At 41.4% G+C, this 16617-nt stretch overlaps 1 protein-coding gene and 1 long non-coding RNA gene across 2 annotated transcripts; one reads left to right on the forward strand and one right to left on the reverse strand.

The window, feature by feature from the left end:
- Nucleotides 1-629: 629 nt before the first annotated feature.
- Nucleotides 630-5090, forward strand: LOC140587703 (uncharacterized). The gene is made up of 2 exons (XM_072709244.1): nt 630-994; nt 2934-5090. The coding sequence occupies exons 1-2, from the start codon at nt 984-986 to the stop codon at nt 3673-3675; spliced, it is 753 nt and encodes a 250-aa protein (XP_072565345.1). The 5' UTR covers nt 630-983; the 3' UTR covers nt 3676-5090.
- Nucleotides 5091-8336: 3246 nt separating this feature from the next.
- Nucleotides 8337-15016, reverse strand: LOC140587704 (uncharacterized). Its single transcript, XR_011989380.1, has 5 exons — nt 14852-15016; nt 14615-14741; nt 14153-14520; nt 9594-9699; nt 8337-8679 (listed from the first exon to the last, which is right to left on the reverse strand). It is a non-coding gene; the product is annotated as an uncharacterized lncRNA (long non-coding RNA).
- Nucleotides 15017-16617: the final 1601 nt, after the last annotated feature.

The raw sequence follows: 16617 nt of genomic DNA on the forward strand, positions 1-16617 counted from the left end.
CATCTCACTTCGCCAACTTCCGCTTCCGTGCGCAGGAAGAGGATCTGGCTGCAGAACACTGAAAAGGGGTCCAACTGCAGATCTCCACAGCTCAAGGGGACCACCAAAGAACAGATGAAGTGGAACCGGTAACCAAGGGACTTGCCAATGGCTGGCACTCACTACTGTTTTGTCCCACATCTACTACAATAAAAACAGCTGTACTGACTAAATAATGAGCATACAAAGAGAAGAAAAATGAGATGGATAAGAATACAAAAGTCATTCAAAAAAGAACAACAACAACCGAAGAGTTATTCACACTGAATGTCTCTGCTCTCAGGTCGATGATCCTGCCAACTGCGTCAAGACTGTGACAGAGCGGACTGCAAAACTGTAGACTCAGTGGACAGTTGACTACGCCACCCTAGGAATTTCATCCAGCTTTCCATTGAGACTACAGTTTTGCAGTCTGTTCTGCCATACAATGTATTAAAAAGTGCAGTGTTATACACTGTGTGCAAAATTATTAGGGAAGTGTGTATTTCACTTGTACCTTCTCAACTGACCAATACTTTGAGTGCAGATGAATCACAAAACAGCAAGAGCTGACAGAAGCTGAACACAACAATTAAGAGCTGACAGATTATTTAGGGACTAAAAGAAGGAGAAAAATTAAGACTTTCTTCATGTGATCAATAACATATATTTTTTGTTTGCCACGGTCCTGTTAATAATTAAAATCTAAGCTTAAATCCTGTACTTTTACAGTTTGGCTTGAATGTAATGTAATCAAACATAACAGCTGATTCTATGCAGGTGACAGCAGCACAGAGGGTCCAAGAGATCAATGGCCGATTACTGCATAGGAATCAAATCTGCAATCAGCCAATTACTACATACATACCTTTATATTACGGTCAAGCGGACAGTCAGAGCAGTTTCCATAGAAACAACGTAAACAATCTTTACCGTTTAAAACACAACAAACTCTCCGAGTGACAATGGCGCAGAGGTGAGTAGAATGTTCTCTCTCCAAAATATCTTTTTTATTCTTCAACTGATGTTGAGCTACTTTGATTTTTTTAGCCTTTTATACTATATTTAACATATTAAATGTCTATAATACGGTAAACTTATTGCATATATATTTTAACATAATTTAAAGTACAGTGGTCTTTATTATCAGTGGGGTTGCTAATATTTAAATAATGACAGACTATTTGGTTAGTAAATTCATCTCAAACATGCTAGTTTAGTAGGGCTTCCCAACCTTTCGATCCGGGATCGGTTTCCGTCGTAGAAAAATGTCAGGGATCGGTAAGACGGCAGTATAATTTGCCGGGGTTCCCACGCCGAGCGGCAGGAGATTGCCAGTGTATACGGACATGCGGGGCTAATCGCATATTTCCGTGCATCAATACGGGCGGATTTCTTTCCAAAACCGCACGATCCCATAATAAACGGGACGGCTGGCACCTCTACCCCCACTTCTCCGCCGCCCGGTGGAATTTTGAGCGCGGACGGTATCGGAACCCTGACCGGAAGTTGGGACCCCCTACTGTACAGGATGGTAAATTGTTGAAACAATTTGGGGCATTGTTTTTGGAGTAGGCTATACATGCTTTAGGCTTATCATGACGTCCATTTACAATGTTACACAAAATTAAGACTTTCAAATACTCTTAGTTTCATCAGCGTTAACTCAGTTCTCGGTAGTATTCATCTGGGCATTCAATGGGTTGTATTAAGTTACATGCGTATTACGTCACGATTTGTGCGTAGCGGCCATTTTACCAGGTAATGTCAGATTCGTCCGTCGCACAGTTGCATAAAGTTCTGTATTTCTTTTCAATGTTAAAGAAAGTTTCGTATAAACTAAATGTATAGCGAGTGCTCAGGACTATGAAAAGCTGTATTTTGTTCAGGCAAATGGGACAGGCATTTCTTCGTATCATTTGAAGAAAGTAATCTACCACACACTTAACCATAAAGTGTAACTGCAGGCGCAATGAGGCACCGTAACGCTTTCTTAAATTATCATAATGCGTGAATTCCCAGCTTTGCCTTTCAGTAGGGTGCCAAACATAAACTCAAAGAAACTGTTATTTAGATATACACTCAGACGCTCAGGCAGATGATATGCAACGTCAAGTTCACCAGTCGGTTCTCCCTTTTACACAAGCTCAGTGGCTATAAGACTCCCAAGTTTAGATCATAGAAATTAACTTTGTCCTTAGGAACAAAGCTAGCTAACCTGATTTATCGCTAATGAAGGTTTCCATATATGACACACCACAAGATGCCACTGCCTGAGCATGTCTGTTGAAAAGAACTTAATTTAGAATGCCACTAGCCTTAGGAGGCTAGCGAGTTCATTTACAAGTTCTACAGCACACAACTGCTGTTTGCTAATCGTCCTATACTGACCTTCAGTCAGCAATATATGTCAATTTTACTGCATATATTAATAGGTAATTTGAGCCGATCACCAAAGCAGTTTCTTTCCTTGGAATAATGCGAAGGATGGCGATAGGCTGTATTTAAAAGTCTGTAAGCCTAGCAATGAACGTTCTTAAAATGGCATTTTATTAAGTATTTTAAATACATAGAATACAATCTCTCAATCTATTTTGTTACAAATTAGCCTACATTGGATTTTTTCCTTCCAGCAAAATATAAATTACAAAATGCTCAAAATGAAATGAAATGCTGCCCATTCTCAGAACACAGAACATGCCACTTCTTGACAGTATCGTCGTTCAAGTTCTTTCGATCGATGGATCTTAGCCAAGTTTTCTGTAGCCTTTCCGGCAGCTCTTCTGTCTCTTTGCCTTGATTTGTACGATCTGAAGGTATACAGAAGAAACTTAGATTCTGAAGAAATGTCAGCTCTTTGTTCGCTTTATTATCATTGTAAAACACTGGTGAACTATCTGTCATTTATTCCCCAGAGAGCGGATTCAGAGAGCTGTTCTATGGACCGACACCCACCACTGGGAAGCCTGGAACCTGTGGGACGAGGTGATCGACTGGGGAGAAGGTATGGAGGAGTTCTCACCAGTGACACCCCCCACTGTCCAGGCTGGGGGGGTTAAGGGGGGATTTGTGATGGAGGGGACAGAGGCTGATATCAGTATGATGAATATGCTAAATGGAGAGGAGAATGTATGTGAGGGGGGAGTGACTGTGGAGGAGGTTAAGGCAGGAGGAGAGAAAAGTTCTGGGAATTCTGTAGAATATATGGTGTCACAAGGAGGCAGAACTCGGCTAGAACCCATCCAGGAGGAAGAACTTGAGGAAGAGGGTGAAACAGATGAGGCACTTCAGGAGGCAGAAGACACTGATGCTGCCATAGTGGACCGATGGCAATGCATGGCGGCATATGTAGCCAGAATATGGCTGCAGGCTTTACAGGAAGATGGACCTAAAGAAGATGAAGACACTGATGTGATATTCCAGGAGGCAGAAGATGCTGATGCTACCACAGTGGTCAGGTTTCAATGTATGGTGGCATCTGAAGACAGATCACAGCTAGTGACTATACCAGAAGAAGGACCTGAGGAGGAGGACGACACTGACATGATGAAGACAGATAAAATAAAAGAAGATGCTGATGCAGGACGGGAGAGGGCAGAGCGGCGGCCTCAGGCAGGGCCGCAGGTGTGTGGCCAGCAGGGGGCGCCACTTTTTTGAAGTGTGGGGTTTGGTGCTGCATGGTCATAAATTCCATGGATGTGTATTCTTTTAGTAGGTGCTTTTACATTTAAGAAGAGACTATTTGGAGGTACTGGCGTTTTTGTTCTTTCCCATTGTCATTCTTTTGCACTTATTGTTGAAAGTCGACAAATGTGTTATTCTTGAAAACATGGTGAAGGTGTTTCATACCCTTTTGTTTCCAGGTACTAAAAAAGTGGAGTTTTGTTGATTGGAAAGTCCGGGTTGTTCAAAATTGGATTGTATTTACAAGGTTTTCTTGTTAATTTGAAGATTTTGTTGATTTGCCACCAGGCTGTTAAAGTTGTTGAAGTGACCATTGCAAAAGCCGTTATGGTGTTTTACGGAGGTATTTAGAAATGGTAAATCAGAGATTGATATTTCTTTACATACTGACTGTTCTGTTTCTAACCGTAAATTGTTCTGTTGGTTTGCATGAATTCAGTTGTTGATATACTGTAGCTGATTTGCTAGATAGTGATTTTGAAAATTTGAGGCTTCTAGTCCACCTTGATTTTTGTGTTTCTGTAATGTTGCCAGATTGATTCAAGGTGTTAAAATAAATGTAGTTATTATGGAATTTAATGAACCATTTTGTTGTGGGTTAAGTTGGGATCGTTGTAAAAAGGTAATTGATTTTTGGTAATATGATCATTTTTATAGTTGCTTTTCTCCCGACTAATGAGAGATGTAGGTTTTCCATTGGTTTAAATCATCTTCAGTTTTTTAAATAATGGGATGAAATTCAAGTGGAGTAATTCTGAGAGGCTCGTGTGAGGTGGGGTAGGAGGTTTCTGAACCATGTGTTTGGCCTAATGCACTTGTGTATTGCACTTGTGTGCTAAAAATGAAATAAGCTTAAAAATTGCACATAAAATATTTAAAATGTACATGTCTACAGTCAGGGAAAAAAATATTTAAACCCATGCTGATTTTGTAAGTTTGCCCACTAACAAAGAAATGAATCATTTGACTCTCCCTGCCGGCCCCTGGAGGATGGGCTCCCCCTTTGAGTCTGGTCCCTCCCAAGATTTCTTCCTTCTAGGGAGTTTTTCCTTGCCACTGTCGCCTATGGCTTACTCACTGGGGGCTTTGGGTGGGGATGCTGTAAAGCGCTTCTGAAAATGCGCTATACAAAAATGAATTTGTTGTTTGTTGTTGTTGATCAGTCTATAATTTCAATGGTAGGTTTATTACTAAAGGACGTTTTGCAAAGGGATCAAATACTTATTTCATTCATGAAAATGTGAATTAATTGAACTTTTTTGAAATGCATTTTTCTGGATTTTCTCTCACTGTTCAAATAAACCCACCATTGCAATTATAGACTGATCATTTCTTTGTTAGTAGGCAAACTCATCCAACAGTCACAGCAGCTGCGGACGTCTGGAGAAAAGGAGAAACCCTGGTGTGCAACCTACATTTTGGAAACTTGGAAAATAAATTATCATCTCAGTACCATTTTATTGTTTGAAGTTTCATTATTTATAATTACATTTAGTATGGATTAAGGTAATTCCAGAATCAATAATGGTATGTTTTTAGCTGTGATTCCAGGTCTTTAATCTGCTTCAGTGGAGGACTAAACATATAGATGATTTTTATTATGTGAATAAATGTAAAGCTGTGTAAGTTAGACCAGCACATAGTTTAAGCAACCAGTATGAGCAGCAAACAGCAAATGTCCTCTGAATACTGTCCATGCCACTAAAAACTACACTACTACCTTAACAGATTCAAACTGAAATGGTCAAATGAAATCAGCCATGTTCATCAATCAGTGATCAATATAAGCTGATAGGTTTGCAATATCTTGAAGTCTAACAGCAGCATAAAACATATGCAATGCTGTGTTTATGAAAACAGGTTTAGTAAAATAACTGAATGCAGATTTTACCCAGTGCATAAGCTGGATGATATCAGAGAGGATGTAACAATTTCATGCTGATCGTTAAAAAGAATAATATGTGACACCTTGATCATTTGATCATACGTGTATCTTCTTAGAAAGAGAAGTATTTAGAGAGTAAAAAATCAACTACGTTGATAAATAAAATAAATCTGTGGAAAATTTGTCCTCTTTAGCAGTGTAACTACAGCAGGGACCTGCGTTATGCCATGCAGGGTGTCTGTTGAGGAGGAATGGAGAGCATAGAGTAGCCTGTGTTCCTCCAGGTAGATGAGGCTGCTGGCTTTCTCCCATTACTGTGACTCCTACATATATTGCAAAGCATTCACAGCATCCTTAGTGCAGGAAGTTGAATTTAGCAAAAAAGCACTTTCTTCCAAGTGTGACATGTCATTTGATGAAGGTTGCAACCCAGAGAGGTATTTGGCTGGCAGCACACAGGTTAATATATAGTTGCTGTGCAGGGAGTTAGTGAAAAGCGTATGATGGGATTAACTGATTATTCCAGACAGGGCAAAATGGCAAAACAACACAGAAGAAACTTAGTGCATACATCAAAATTAGGGAAGAATGGAGATCCGGTGGCTAAAGCATTCCCTAACTGTACTTAATACAACCTGAAAAAGTGAATTTTGTAAGCAGTGTACCACTTAAACAGAGGAGTGTTGTTGCACGCTGCCTTTGGATAAGATTTCAAACCTTGATGCTTAAAGTAACTGGTAAGTGGGCCAAGATAGTGGCAAAGCTCTTTGATAATGTACCTCCCTTTAATGTAATATCTGCCTTCTGAACCAAACCATGACAATGGTAGAGAGGGTACAAAACTTCAAATTCCTGAGTGTGCACATCTCACAGGATCTGTCATGGACAGTCAACACCACTCATTTGATTAAGCATGGACAGCAACAACTGTACTTCTTAAGAACGCTAAAGACAGGAAACCTCAGCTCAGACCTGCTTAGCACATTCTACCGAGGCAGCATTGAGAGCATTATCACCTACTGTATCTCAACATGGTATACCAGCTGCAGGAGTGCAGAGAGGAAAGCCCTGCAGCACATCATCAGCAGTGCTCAGAGAATCATCGGTGTACCACTGCCCTCAGTTTACAGCAGTTACAGCAGCCGGTGCCTCGTGAAAAACACGCTCTTTATTGATAGTCCAGCAAAAGACTACATTAAGTGCCCAATGAGCACCGAACAAATTACACACGGGCAAGACAAGGTTGTCAGATGCCGAACTGTAAGATGTATACACGGTAGGAGATTTACGTAAACTAATTACACATGAGGATCTGACCGGGTACAGACAAGACACGGGTAAACACACGCGCAACCATAAGAAAATGTAACCATTAACATTAACAACAATAATACAAGGGCTATTTACAACTGTACGCGGGGCATGCTGGGACAGGCGCCCCGCCGGTGCTACACTATCTTTACAGTTTTTGTTTCGAATTTTTACACACACTTCTCAGAAAACTGCACATTTTACCAAAGTTATAAATAATGTCCATTAACGTTTTACATAAACTGCACCTTCACAATACCTTTATAATGCATTCATAGAACATTCAGTGCACTTACTGTCATGGATCGCCCTGGGGAAGCCCCTATAATGTCACACGGGGTGCCTCTGCCACGCCCTCGGGGTTTCCCTAGGAGGAAGTCGAGCAGCGGCCGGTGTTCTGTCGAGTTGAACTACTTTGTCGAGTTAGGCTACCGTAGTGCTAATCCATAGCCCTAACCCTAACTCTTACCCTAACCCAAACCCCCCAAAGACCCCTAAAACCCTTACCCTAACCCAAACCCCTAAAACTTAACCCCCAACCCTCTTCCAACACATGCGCAAAAAGGTTCGATAGTACGTCTCGATAGGTAGCTCAACTCGTCAGTACACCGGAGCGCTTCCACTATACCGGTCCCGGGAACCGGTTACCATTTGCCCTCCCCTACCTGCTGATGCCTGTCGGGGTAATTGGAGAGCCTTCTTATTTGCGTCCCTTATGGGGGACGCCAGCTAGATGCGAGATCTTCAGCCTTCCCTGCGAAGTTCGAGCATTCTGTCCCGTTATTTCCCTGCCTGTCTCCACCTCTGCCTGCCTGTTCCCCTGACCTTCGATTATAGCCTAGGCCTCTCACTGCCTACGCCGATCGCCTGACCACCTGCGTGTCCCCAAATTACGAGCCCTGCCTGTTCCCCTGGATCCCGAGGCTGATCGCCCGGCTGCTGCCCGTTTCATCAACTTCGACTTTTTGGACTTACGTCTCTGTCCTGTTGTTCTCTCTCTTCCTGTGTTTACGGCGAAGATAATAAATCTTTTTCCTTTACTGATTTGCTATAGCATACTTATTTACCGCTACCCCCGCCGTGACACCTTCCTAATGCATTTAGAATGCATTCATAGCACGTTCATAAGCAGGATTTCAACAATCCTTGACAATTTTACTATACTTTAATAACAAACACTATATCATAATTACAAACATTATATTTGTATTAGGGATGCAAATTATCGAGTAATTCATTAATCAATAGTTGTTTCATCTTATCGATCGATGATCGATTAATTGCTAAGCGGCAATTTTTCTGAGAAGCTGAATTTCCCTCTGAATAGGTTCCATCTACTGTATACGTAACATAGAATGCTATCTTCTATATGATATGAAGAAATGCAAATCATATTCCTTAATCAAAGGTTTATTCTGAGCTCACTTGAGGGCAGGGAATAACATTTGGTAGCATTTCAAACATATTTTGAATAGAAAATATCAAAATATAAGAAAGACTACTTAAAACGAAAACAAATTCTCGCTGCTCATCTGCGACATTGGAAACATAAATAGCAGCACCATAAAATATACATTCCTGAATAGAAAAAACTTCCACATATTGTGCATTTGGCGTCGTTGTCGTCATTGACCAACTTGAAGTGGCTCCATACTGCACTCCGTTTTGCCCTCTTCATCCTCTGTGTACCGTTTCTCTTTTATCTGTTGTTTTATCTGTTGTTTGCTTGTGTTCCCGCGTGTGCGTCAAGTACGTCTGGCGTCAAGTGCGTCCCACGAGGACTGACAAGGAATTATGGGTTCAAAATACAATTAATTGCAATTAATTAATTTTAATCGAGTAATTTCTTATCGACAATTAATTGATAATCGATTAATTGCTTACATCCCTAATTTGTATAATCCTTTGATGTTTGTTATTCATATATATTAAACCTGTTAAAGTATGTTATGCCATCTTGATCAGAGAAGGAGACAAGTGGAAGACCGTCTTTATCACCAACCCTGTGCCGGATGAGTACCATGTAATGATTTATAGCTTAGCTAAAAGTCCCTCAGACTTCCAGTCCTTCATGAATGAGGCATTCTTAGACAAGTTGAATTGCTTTGTCATTGTTTATGTTGATGGTATACTAATGGTGTGGCATGTTCGCCTGGTCCTTCAAAGGCTCCGAGATTGCCAACTTTTACTGCCACTTCATCCACGGGTTCAGCATTTCGTGTTTAATTGGACATTGCAAACCAAGGTAGCTTTCTGCCATTTGCAGCACATGTTCAGCTCTGCTCCTATCCTTAAACAGCCCTCACTCCCTTTCATGGTGGAGCTACACCCCTGCACCTTCTTCTGAAAGAAGCCAACTCCAGTTGAGCACAGCTATGATGTGGAAAATAGAAAGTTGCTCACCATCAAGCTGGCACATGAAGAGTGGCTTGGCATTAGCTGGAGGGAGCCACACACTTATTTGTAGTCCTTACTGGCCACTGCGACCTTCAATACTTGAGAAATGCCAAACATTTGAATGCTTGACAAGCCCAGGGTTTTTTGTTTTTTTTTTGCCCCTTTTAACTTTTCCATGTCCTACCTCCCAGAGTCAAAGAACCGTAAGACAGACACTCACTCATGCTAGTTTGACCTTCTGGGCCATAAAAGAACCCACCTCAACTCTCCCATCCTCGTGTTTCATATGTTCCGTTACCTGGGATCCGGATGACTCCATCCAAGAGATGCTCCAGCAGGATCCTTCCTCTTCTAGCTGTCCACTGAGAAAGACATATGTCCCATCTGTCTAGCAGGCTGCTGCCCTGCAATGAGTGCACACTTACATCAGTTCAAGCCACCCTGGCATCGCCAACACATTCGCACTACTGGTGCCCGGCTGGCGAGAGGAGGTTAAAGAGTTTGTGGTGTCATGCCCAACCTGCTTGCAGAACAAGGCATCTTATCAATCCCCGGATGGTCTGCTGCATAGTCTGCCAACATCCTCTCACATTGCCATGGACTTCAATTAGACACAGCACCTGTTCTGCCCTGCTTAAATACCAGCTCGCCCTTGCACTAAATGTGAGGTATTGTTGTTTTTATCAGACTTACTGAGTGTTTCTTGTGTGTCTTGGGTCTAGCCCTTAGCTTTCGTGCCTCTTCTGTCCCAGTCCTTTCAAACTCCCATTTCCATTGGACCTACCCTATATTCTCACCTCTTGATCTTCGTGCGCTTGTAGGACTGACTCCTCCAGATACCGATTTCTTCATACCTGAGACCCCAATTTCTACCTGCAGATTCCAGTTCTATGTGTCTGTTCACCTGAATAAACCACAGTTTAATCTGATCTGTTCCACCTTCCCATTTTGAACCTTTGATTTCTGACACAATGAAATAAATGATAGATCATAATGTGAAACAACAGACTTTTTTTAATCATCACATTATATATATCGGTATATCGCACAGCCCTAATTTGGATACTAAATTCATTCAAAGTAGGCTAGTTTAGTAGGGGTTCATAACCTTTTAATGTTTGCATATGGGTTTAAGTCATACTGTCAGGGTCTGCACCTGTCTGTCCCAGCCTTTCAAGTCTCCTCTCCGTTTGGCCAGCAGATGTCGCTGGCCATCCTGTCCTCCTCATGGTCCAAGTCTTTAGTGTGTTTCCCTTCTATCCTGCACTGCTGCATGGCTCTATGGGCTGAGTGTGTGATTACCATACTCTGTAGTCTTGTGTTTGAATCCAGCCACCTCTCTTTTTGTCTGTAGTAGATTTTGTTCCCTAGTGTTTCCTTGTGTACTAGTTTTATTCTACTTCATGAGTTTTGCGTTTTGTTTTGGGTTTTGCCCAGGTGCCTGTGTTTGTGCTTATGTATTACTTGTCTTTGGTATATTCTGTTTCTTAGTTTCCCTGTTAGTTTCTAAGTTCCTTCATTTAATTATTCATTTCACCTGTTGCCTGTTTTGCCAGCCCTTGTAATTGTTCTCACCTGTCCTGTGTTATTCTTGTTAGTCCTCTGTATTTAAGTTCCTGATCCTGCTCTGTTCTGTGTGGAGTTGTTGTTGATGATAATGTTCTAGGAGTCCCTGCCTGTTCTTTGTGTAGCTAGTTTCCTCATTGTAGATTAATTGTTCTGTTACTTACTTTGTACCCCTTTTTCATTTTGACCCCTCATGGTCTGTTTGTTTTGTAGCATTCCCAGTGTTTTCTGTTCCTGTAATAAACCCCTGTGTTCCTGTGGAGCTGCCAGTGGATTGTCCACTTTGTTCCTGCCTGCACCATGCCTCACCCTCATGATAGAAACTTGCGAGTTCCTGGCACATACAAATATTTTATAGAGCAGTAAAACGGCAGTATAATTTTCTTAGGTCCCCACAGTGGGCGATTCACAATGTGTATGGAAATACGGGATAAATGGCATATCTCCATGGATCAATACAGGCATTTCTTTTCAATATGGGGTACTCTCTATTGACAACTCTACCCCTCATGTCCCTCTGGCTGTGGACCAGTACCAGTCCACTGACTGGAGCCTCTACTGTATAGGATGGTACATTGTTAAAATAATTTGGGGCTTTGCTTTCACAATAGGCTACATATTTCAAGCTTACCATTACATTTATTTTAATTGTTATACAGAATAAAAAACCTTTCAGTATATCATGCCAGCTGAAAATTTCCTCCATGAAAACAAGGCTGAGATATCAGCATGGCGTCTGATTGAGCAGACCAGCCTTTTACCTGCTTTGTCACCGGAACTTGCTGTACTAGCCCTTCTCCATTTTGCTTCACGCAATCATAGCTAGTGAAACAAAACTATGTGGAGGCAGCTCTTTTCACTTAACAAAGCCACAGAACTAAAGGGCAGACCCAAATCAGAATTCTAACTGTTCTAAATGAAGAACTTCAAATGATCTTCAGTCAGTTAGGAGAAGTCAATTTGGCAAGAAAAAGATTAGAATTATATCATCTTCAATTCTTTGAAGATTAAATTGTATTAAAGTGTATGATATGCTTTTTGATAAGGCATTTGAACATCCACGATTCTCCAAGGTAAAAGTCCACAATTGAATGTGTGTGTGTATTGTCATGTACATAGACATTTGGTCCCCAAAATGTGATAAAACCTGTTCTGACATTTCTTCTGGTCCCCATAAGGGACAAGAGATGCAATCAAAAAACTAAAAATGTCAAAAGCCTTAAGGTTAGGACTGGGTAGGGGTTAAGGTTGTCATAGCTGGAATTAGGGTTATGCCACTAGTAATGAATGGATTCCCCTCAAAGAGATACACACCTAATGTATGTGTTTGAAATTAAAAAAAAGTCTGAAAATGGGTATGCGCATGACGTTACAGCGGGTGGAAGTCACTGTAGTCACACCAGCTGAGTAGCAAGAAAGACTGAGGGGCGGCGTTAACGTTCGATTTGAATGCCGCAAAAAAACACATGTAAAATGGGAAAGAGCTGTCGTGCGATTGATTGTACAAATAGATTTAACACAAAATAGGAGCTATCTTTTTAGATAAATAAGTAAGTATAGGACGTGGATCGGTCACGCATGGCCGATACCCGATCCGCCAAATAGGCCTGCAGCGGCGCCGATACCGATCCGAATATCGGATATCGGAGTGGTGCATCTCTAGTCTGTATCTCCATAAGGGTCCATTGATCGATATCTGTCATAGTCCTTTAATCAAAAAACAAGCTAAACTGGGCAAACACATCAAAAACTACCCCCTTCAGTGATGTGCTCCGTGTTAACCCATCAATTTCAACACATAAACTCTGCATACACATGATTCAGAGCTTTCAATGCATATAGCAGACCCTAATAGGAACAAAACAAGACCTCAGGCAATGTGATTTCAGTTGTGGCAAACTGCCATGTATATTTAGCCAACCACCACCAAATATGGTGATTAATTGCATATCATAAGCCCCACCTCTCATAAAAGTCATATGGCACAAACAGCTTCAATGGCGCTGGTCATTACTGGCCAGTGAGCAGGGGGACCACTGTACCGATTCACATGAGATTTTTCTCAAGTGTTACTGAGGGTTCTGTCTTTGAATCCTCTGTGTTTGCACAGTTGCTATATTAAAAAATGTTTCTAAAGCCGAAAGAAACTACAAAATCATTTTGGTAGCGCAAAGAAAAAAAACATTACTGGTAAAGTATTTTCTCACTGTAAGAAATTCCTTTGTGTCTACAATTTGGAGACTGTCAGGATTTAAATCAGCCCTTGTTCAAGAATGTAGTACAAGTTCAGGAGAAAAGAGCATTTTATTTCAGGTGTGTCCTATTTTAAAATATTGTTTAAATGGGGTCATGCTTGTCAAGTTAAAAAAACACAAAAATTCACAAGGCCCTTTGGCAGACGAGGCCCAAGAGATTGTCTACCTATGCCTTATGGTCAAACCGCTTATGTGTATTTCTGGCTTTGATGCCCTCTCTCAGTCAAATCAGTCTCACATTTTCAAGCAGCTCCTATTTTCCATATCCTCCAGGCAGCTCGAGAAAATATGCCTTCATTTTTGATTGTGTTTGCCAGCTTCCACCAACTGTTGACTAATATCTTCCACAGTAGAAATATGGCCTTGGGCATACATAAGATGTTCTTGAATGGAGCTGATTATGTTTTTTAGTTCCATCGTTGTTTCTTTAATGGCTGAAATGTATGATGCCACGACATGTAATGTCGCATCGCTTTTACTGACTTTGACTGATAAATTTTCTAGACTTAACTTTTCATCTAGTTCATGGAGTGGTGGATCTATCTCATGCTTGTCGTATTGCCTTTTAAAAATTGAGGCATTTGTCAACATTTTAGTGTTGGATGCAAACTCTTCTGTTAATTTAGACAGAGGCTTAAATACAACCAGAGGATAACTAATAAACAAACGCTAAAACTATCTTGATTTATTTGTGGGATAATGGAGAACTATGAAAGCGCTTCTCACGTGACTCCCATGGTTCACAGCAAATAGCCAAAAATTCAAAGAATAGGCTTAGAGATTAAAACCGAATTGAGGTACAAAATCAAGAATTTTATTTACAAAAATCAGAACAAGAGGCTGAGGGAGGCAGTCAGGAGGCTGTCATGGTGCCAAGTTAGTGCAGCTGTTCTATGCCAGAGGATGTCACTGCGTAAATGAGCACAGGTTTCATTTAAAAGAGCGTGAAATTCACCAAAGAGGACTACACTAACATTCACTACACCACAGCATCATCAATGTTAATGCAACACACCAAGCCAAGCTCTAGACTCACCTTGAGTACAGAACAGTATCTGAGATGGAAAAGGAACTCCATGATTGATCCTCTATCCAAGTGGTTGTTGGTGAAGCAACAAACACTTCGACCAAGAAAGACGATGGGTCCAGTTCCATCTAGGGCTCTTGGGTTGGCAAGCAGATTTTCTTGCTTCATTTGCTGACTTAGTACATCCTCGCCTGAACCACTGCCCAAGTGACCGCCAACTTGACTTGGTCGATTTCCTTGATTTGGCCTCTGCCTGGATGGTCACTGGCCTGTTTTTGACCTGATCGGCACAGTCTGAGTTGGTCTTTATTGACTCAGCTGGCTTGGCGTTACTGGGCACCTGAACCCTGCTATCCTTTCTCCCATTCTGTATTGAACTGCAAGAAAAACCATGCAGATGTCAGGTTAAACGTCAGAGCCTGATGAACTTAGAAATGCTGGACTGGCTCAGTTTAATTAGAAGGAACCTACCACTGGATCTATTTCATCGAAACAGGACCTGGGCCAGCCTGATGAGGAACCTCCTGATGCGGTTACCTGGTCTGAGCTGTGGCACCGTGTCACAGCTACTAACCGGAAGTTTCTCGGGGGTGAAGCCCTTGGGTGATTTAAAATGTTTCAGTCAAGCAAAGTTATTATTTAGGAATCATAAACATGAGTTCATATCAGCAAATCATCCACAGCCCAGCAGTTTGAAATTCCTCTAACCTTGAAGAACTTCTGGTGGAGGATCTCATCCAAGGTCAGGCGATCTTCTGGATTCTTTCGCAATATCCTGGAAGTAACTTTTCGTGCTGCCCTGGAGAGCCTCCAGGGCAGAGTGTACTCTGCATCAAGTAGATGCTTGTGCCAATTTTGGCCGTCAAAGGGGAAATCTCCAACCAGCAGTATATAACTGTATTGAAAAATGCAGAAAATGTGTTTTAGTTTGATGGTATATAATGTATAATTCTATACAGAAATAGTAATAATAATAATAATGATGTAGGTGAGATGGAGAAAACTGAGTGTAGGGGAATATAGAATACATACAACCAAAAACTATACATCAAACAACAAAAATTATAACAACAATAATATCAATAATGATAATAATAATGTTACAAATAGGTATTATATATGTACAGTATAGATAGATAGATGATGATAGATAGATAGATAGATAGATAGATAGATAGATAGATAGATAGATAGATAGATAGATAGATAGATAGATAGATAGATAGATAGATAGATAGATAGATAGATAGATAGATAGATAGATAGATAGATAGATAGATAGATAGATAGATAGATAGATAGATAGATAGATAGATAGATAGATAGATAGATAGATAGATAGATAGATAGATAGATAGATAGATAGATAGATAGATAGATAGATAGATAGATAGATAGATAGATAGATAGATAGATAGATAGATAGATAGATAGATAGATAGATAGATAGATAGATAGATAGTACTTTATTAATCCCTCGGGAAGGTTCCTCCAGGAAATTTAGTTCCAGCAGCAGTACAGAGTTACTAGGAAGGCTGCTGTCACTTCAGCGCCATCTTGCCAGCAGGCCATCAACCCGACCATACATATACAAACATCACATTACAGGGCGTACACAGGTCAGGAAGACAGGGGAACAAGATTACATGAGGAGAGTGGAGGTGAATAAAACAACAGCCCCCAGACTCCAGTAGAGAGTACAATGTAGGAACAGAAAAAAACACCACAGCAACATAAGCACATAGTCACCACATCTTACAACATTAAAGTCGAGACTTGCAATAGGGGAGGGGAATGGGGAGGTGGAGGTAGTCCAGCATAGACAAACATCAGTCCGGTCCTGCAGCCAAATGGCGCTGGTCTCAGACCCGCTTGTTCACGCTGGGGGTATGAAGCGGCGAAGGCGTGGGATGGGGGTAGGGTGTCCTTGTGGTTGGGGGAGAGGCATGCAAGAGAGTCTCACTGCCTCGTTCTTCAGGGGGAGTTGTTGAATTCAGCAGCGGCCTTGGCCAAGGCCAGTGCTGATTAGGGGGGAGCCAAAATCAGATAGAATGGGGTTGTTTGGGTTTTCGGGCGAGAAGCTGTAATTTCTCAGCTCCTCTACTGTCCACGCTGGTCTCCGCCATCCAAAATCCTTTGCAGAGCCGTGAGCTTCTCCGTGATGTTATCAAATCTGCGGTCCATAGTCACGGTGATGTTATCAAATCTGCGGTCATTAGACACAGTGATGTTATCCAGTTTGCGATCTATAGCCATAGTTTGAGCGCCAACAGCTCTGCCAAGTCCGTCAATCATCCCGGCCAGCCTAGTTGGGCTTTGAGTGGCTGTCACCGTTTTCTTCAATACACACGACCCTCCACTTCTCCCATCCGTCCATCGTGTAGCCAGCTGCGTACGTTCCTGCAGGACAGTCAGGTTCCTCCAGAAGTTATGTCTGGATTGATGAGTAAATCCCTTTCCCTTTTCCTCTCGTT

This window comes from Paramormyrops kingsleyae, chromosome 2 (genome assembly GCF_048594095.1).
Source record: "Paramormyrops kingsleyae isolate MSU_618 chromosome 2, PKINGS_0.4, whole genome shotgun sequence".
NCBI lineage: Eukaryota > Metazoa > Chordata > Actinopteri > Osteoglossiformes > Mormyridae > Paramormyrops > Paramormyrops kingsleyae.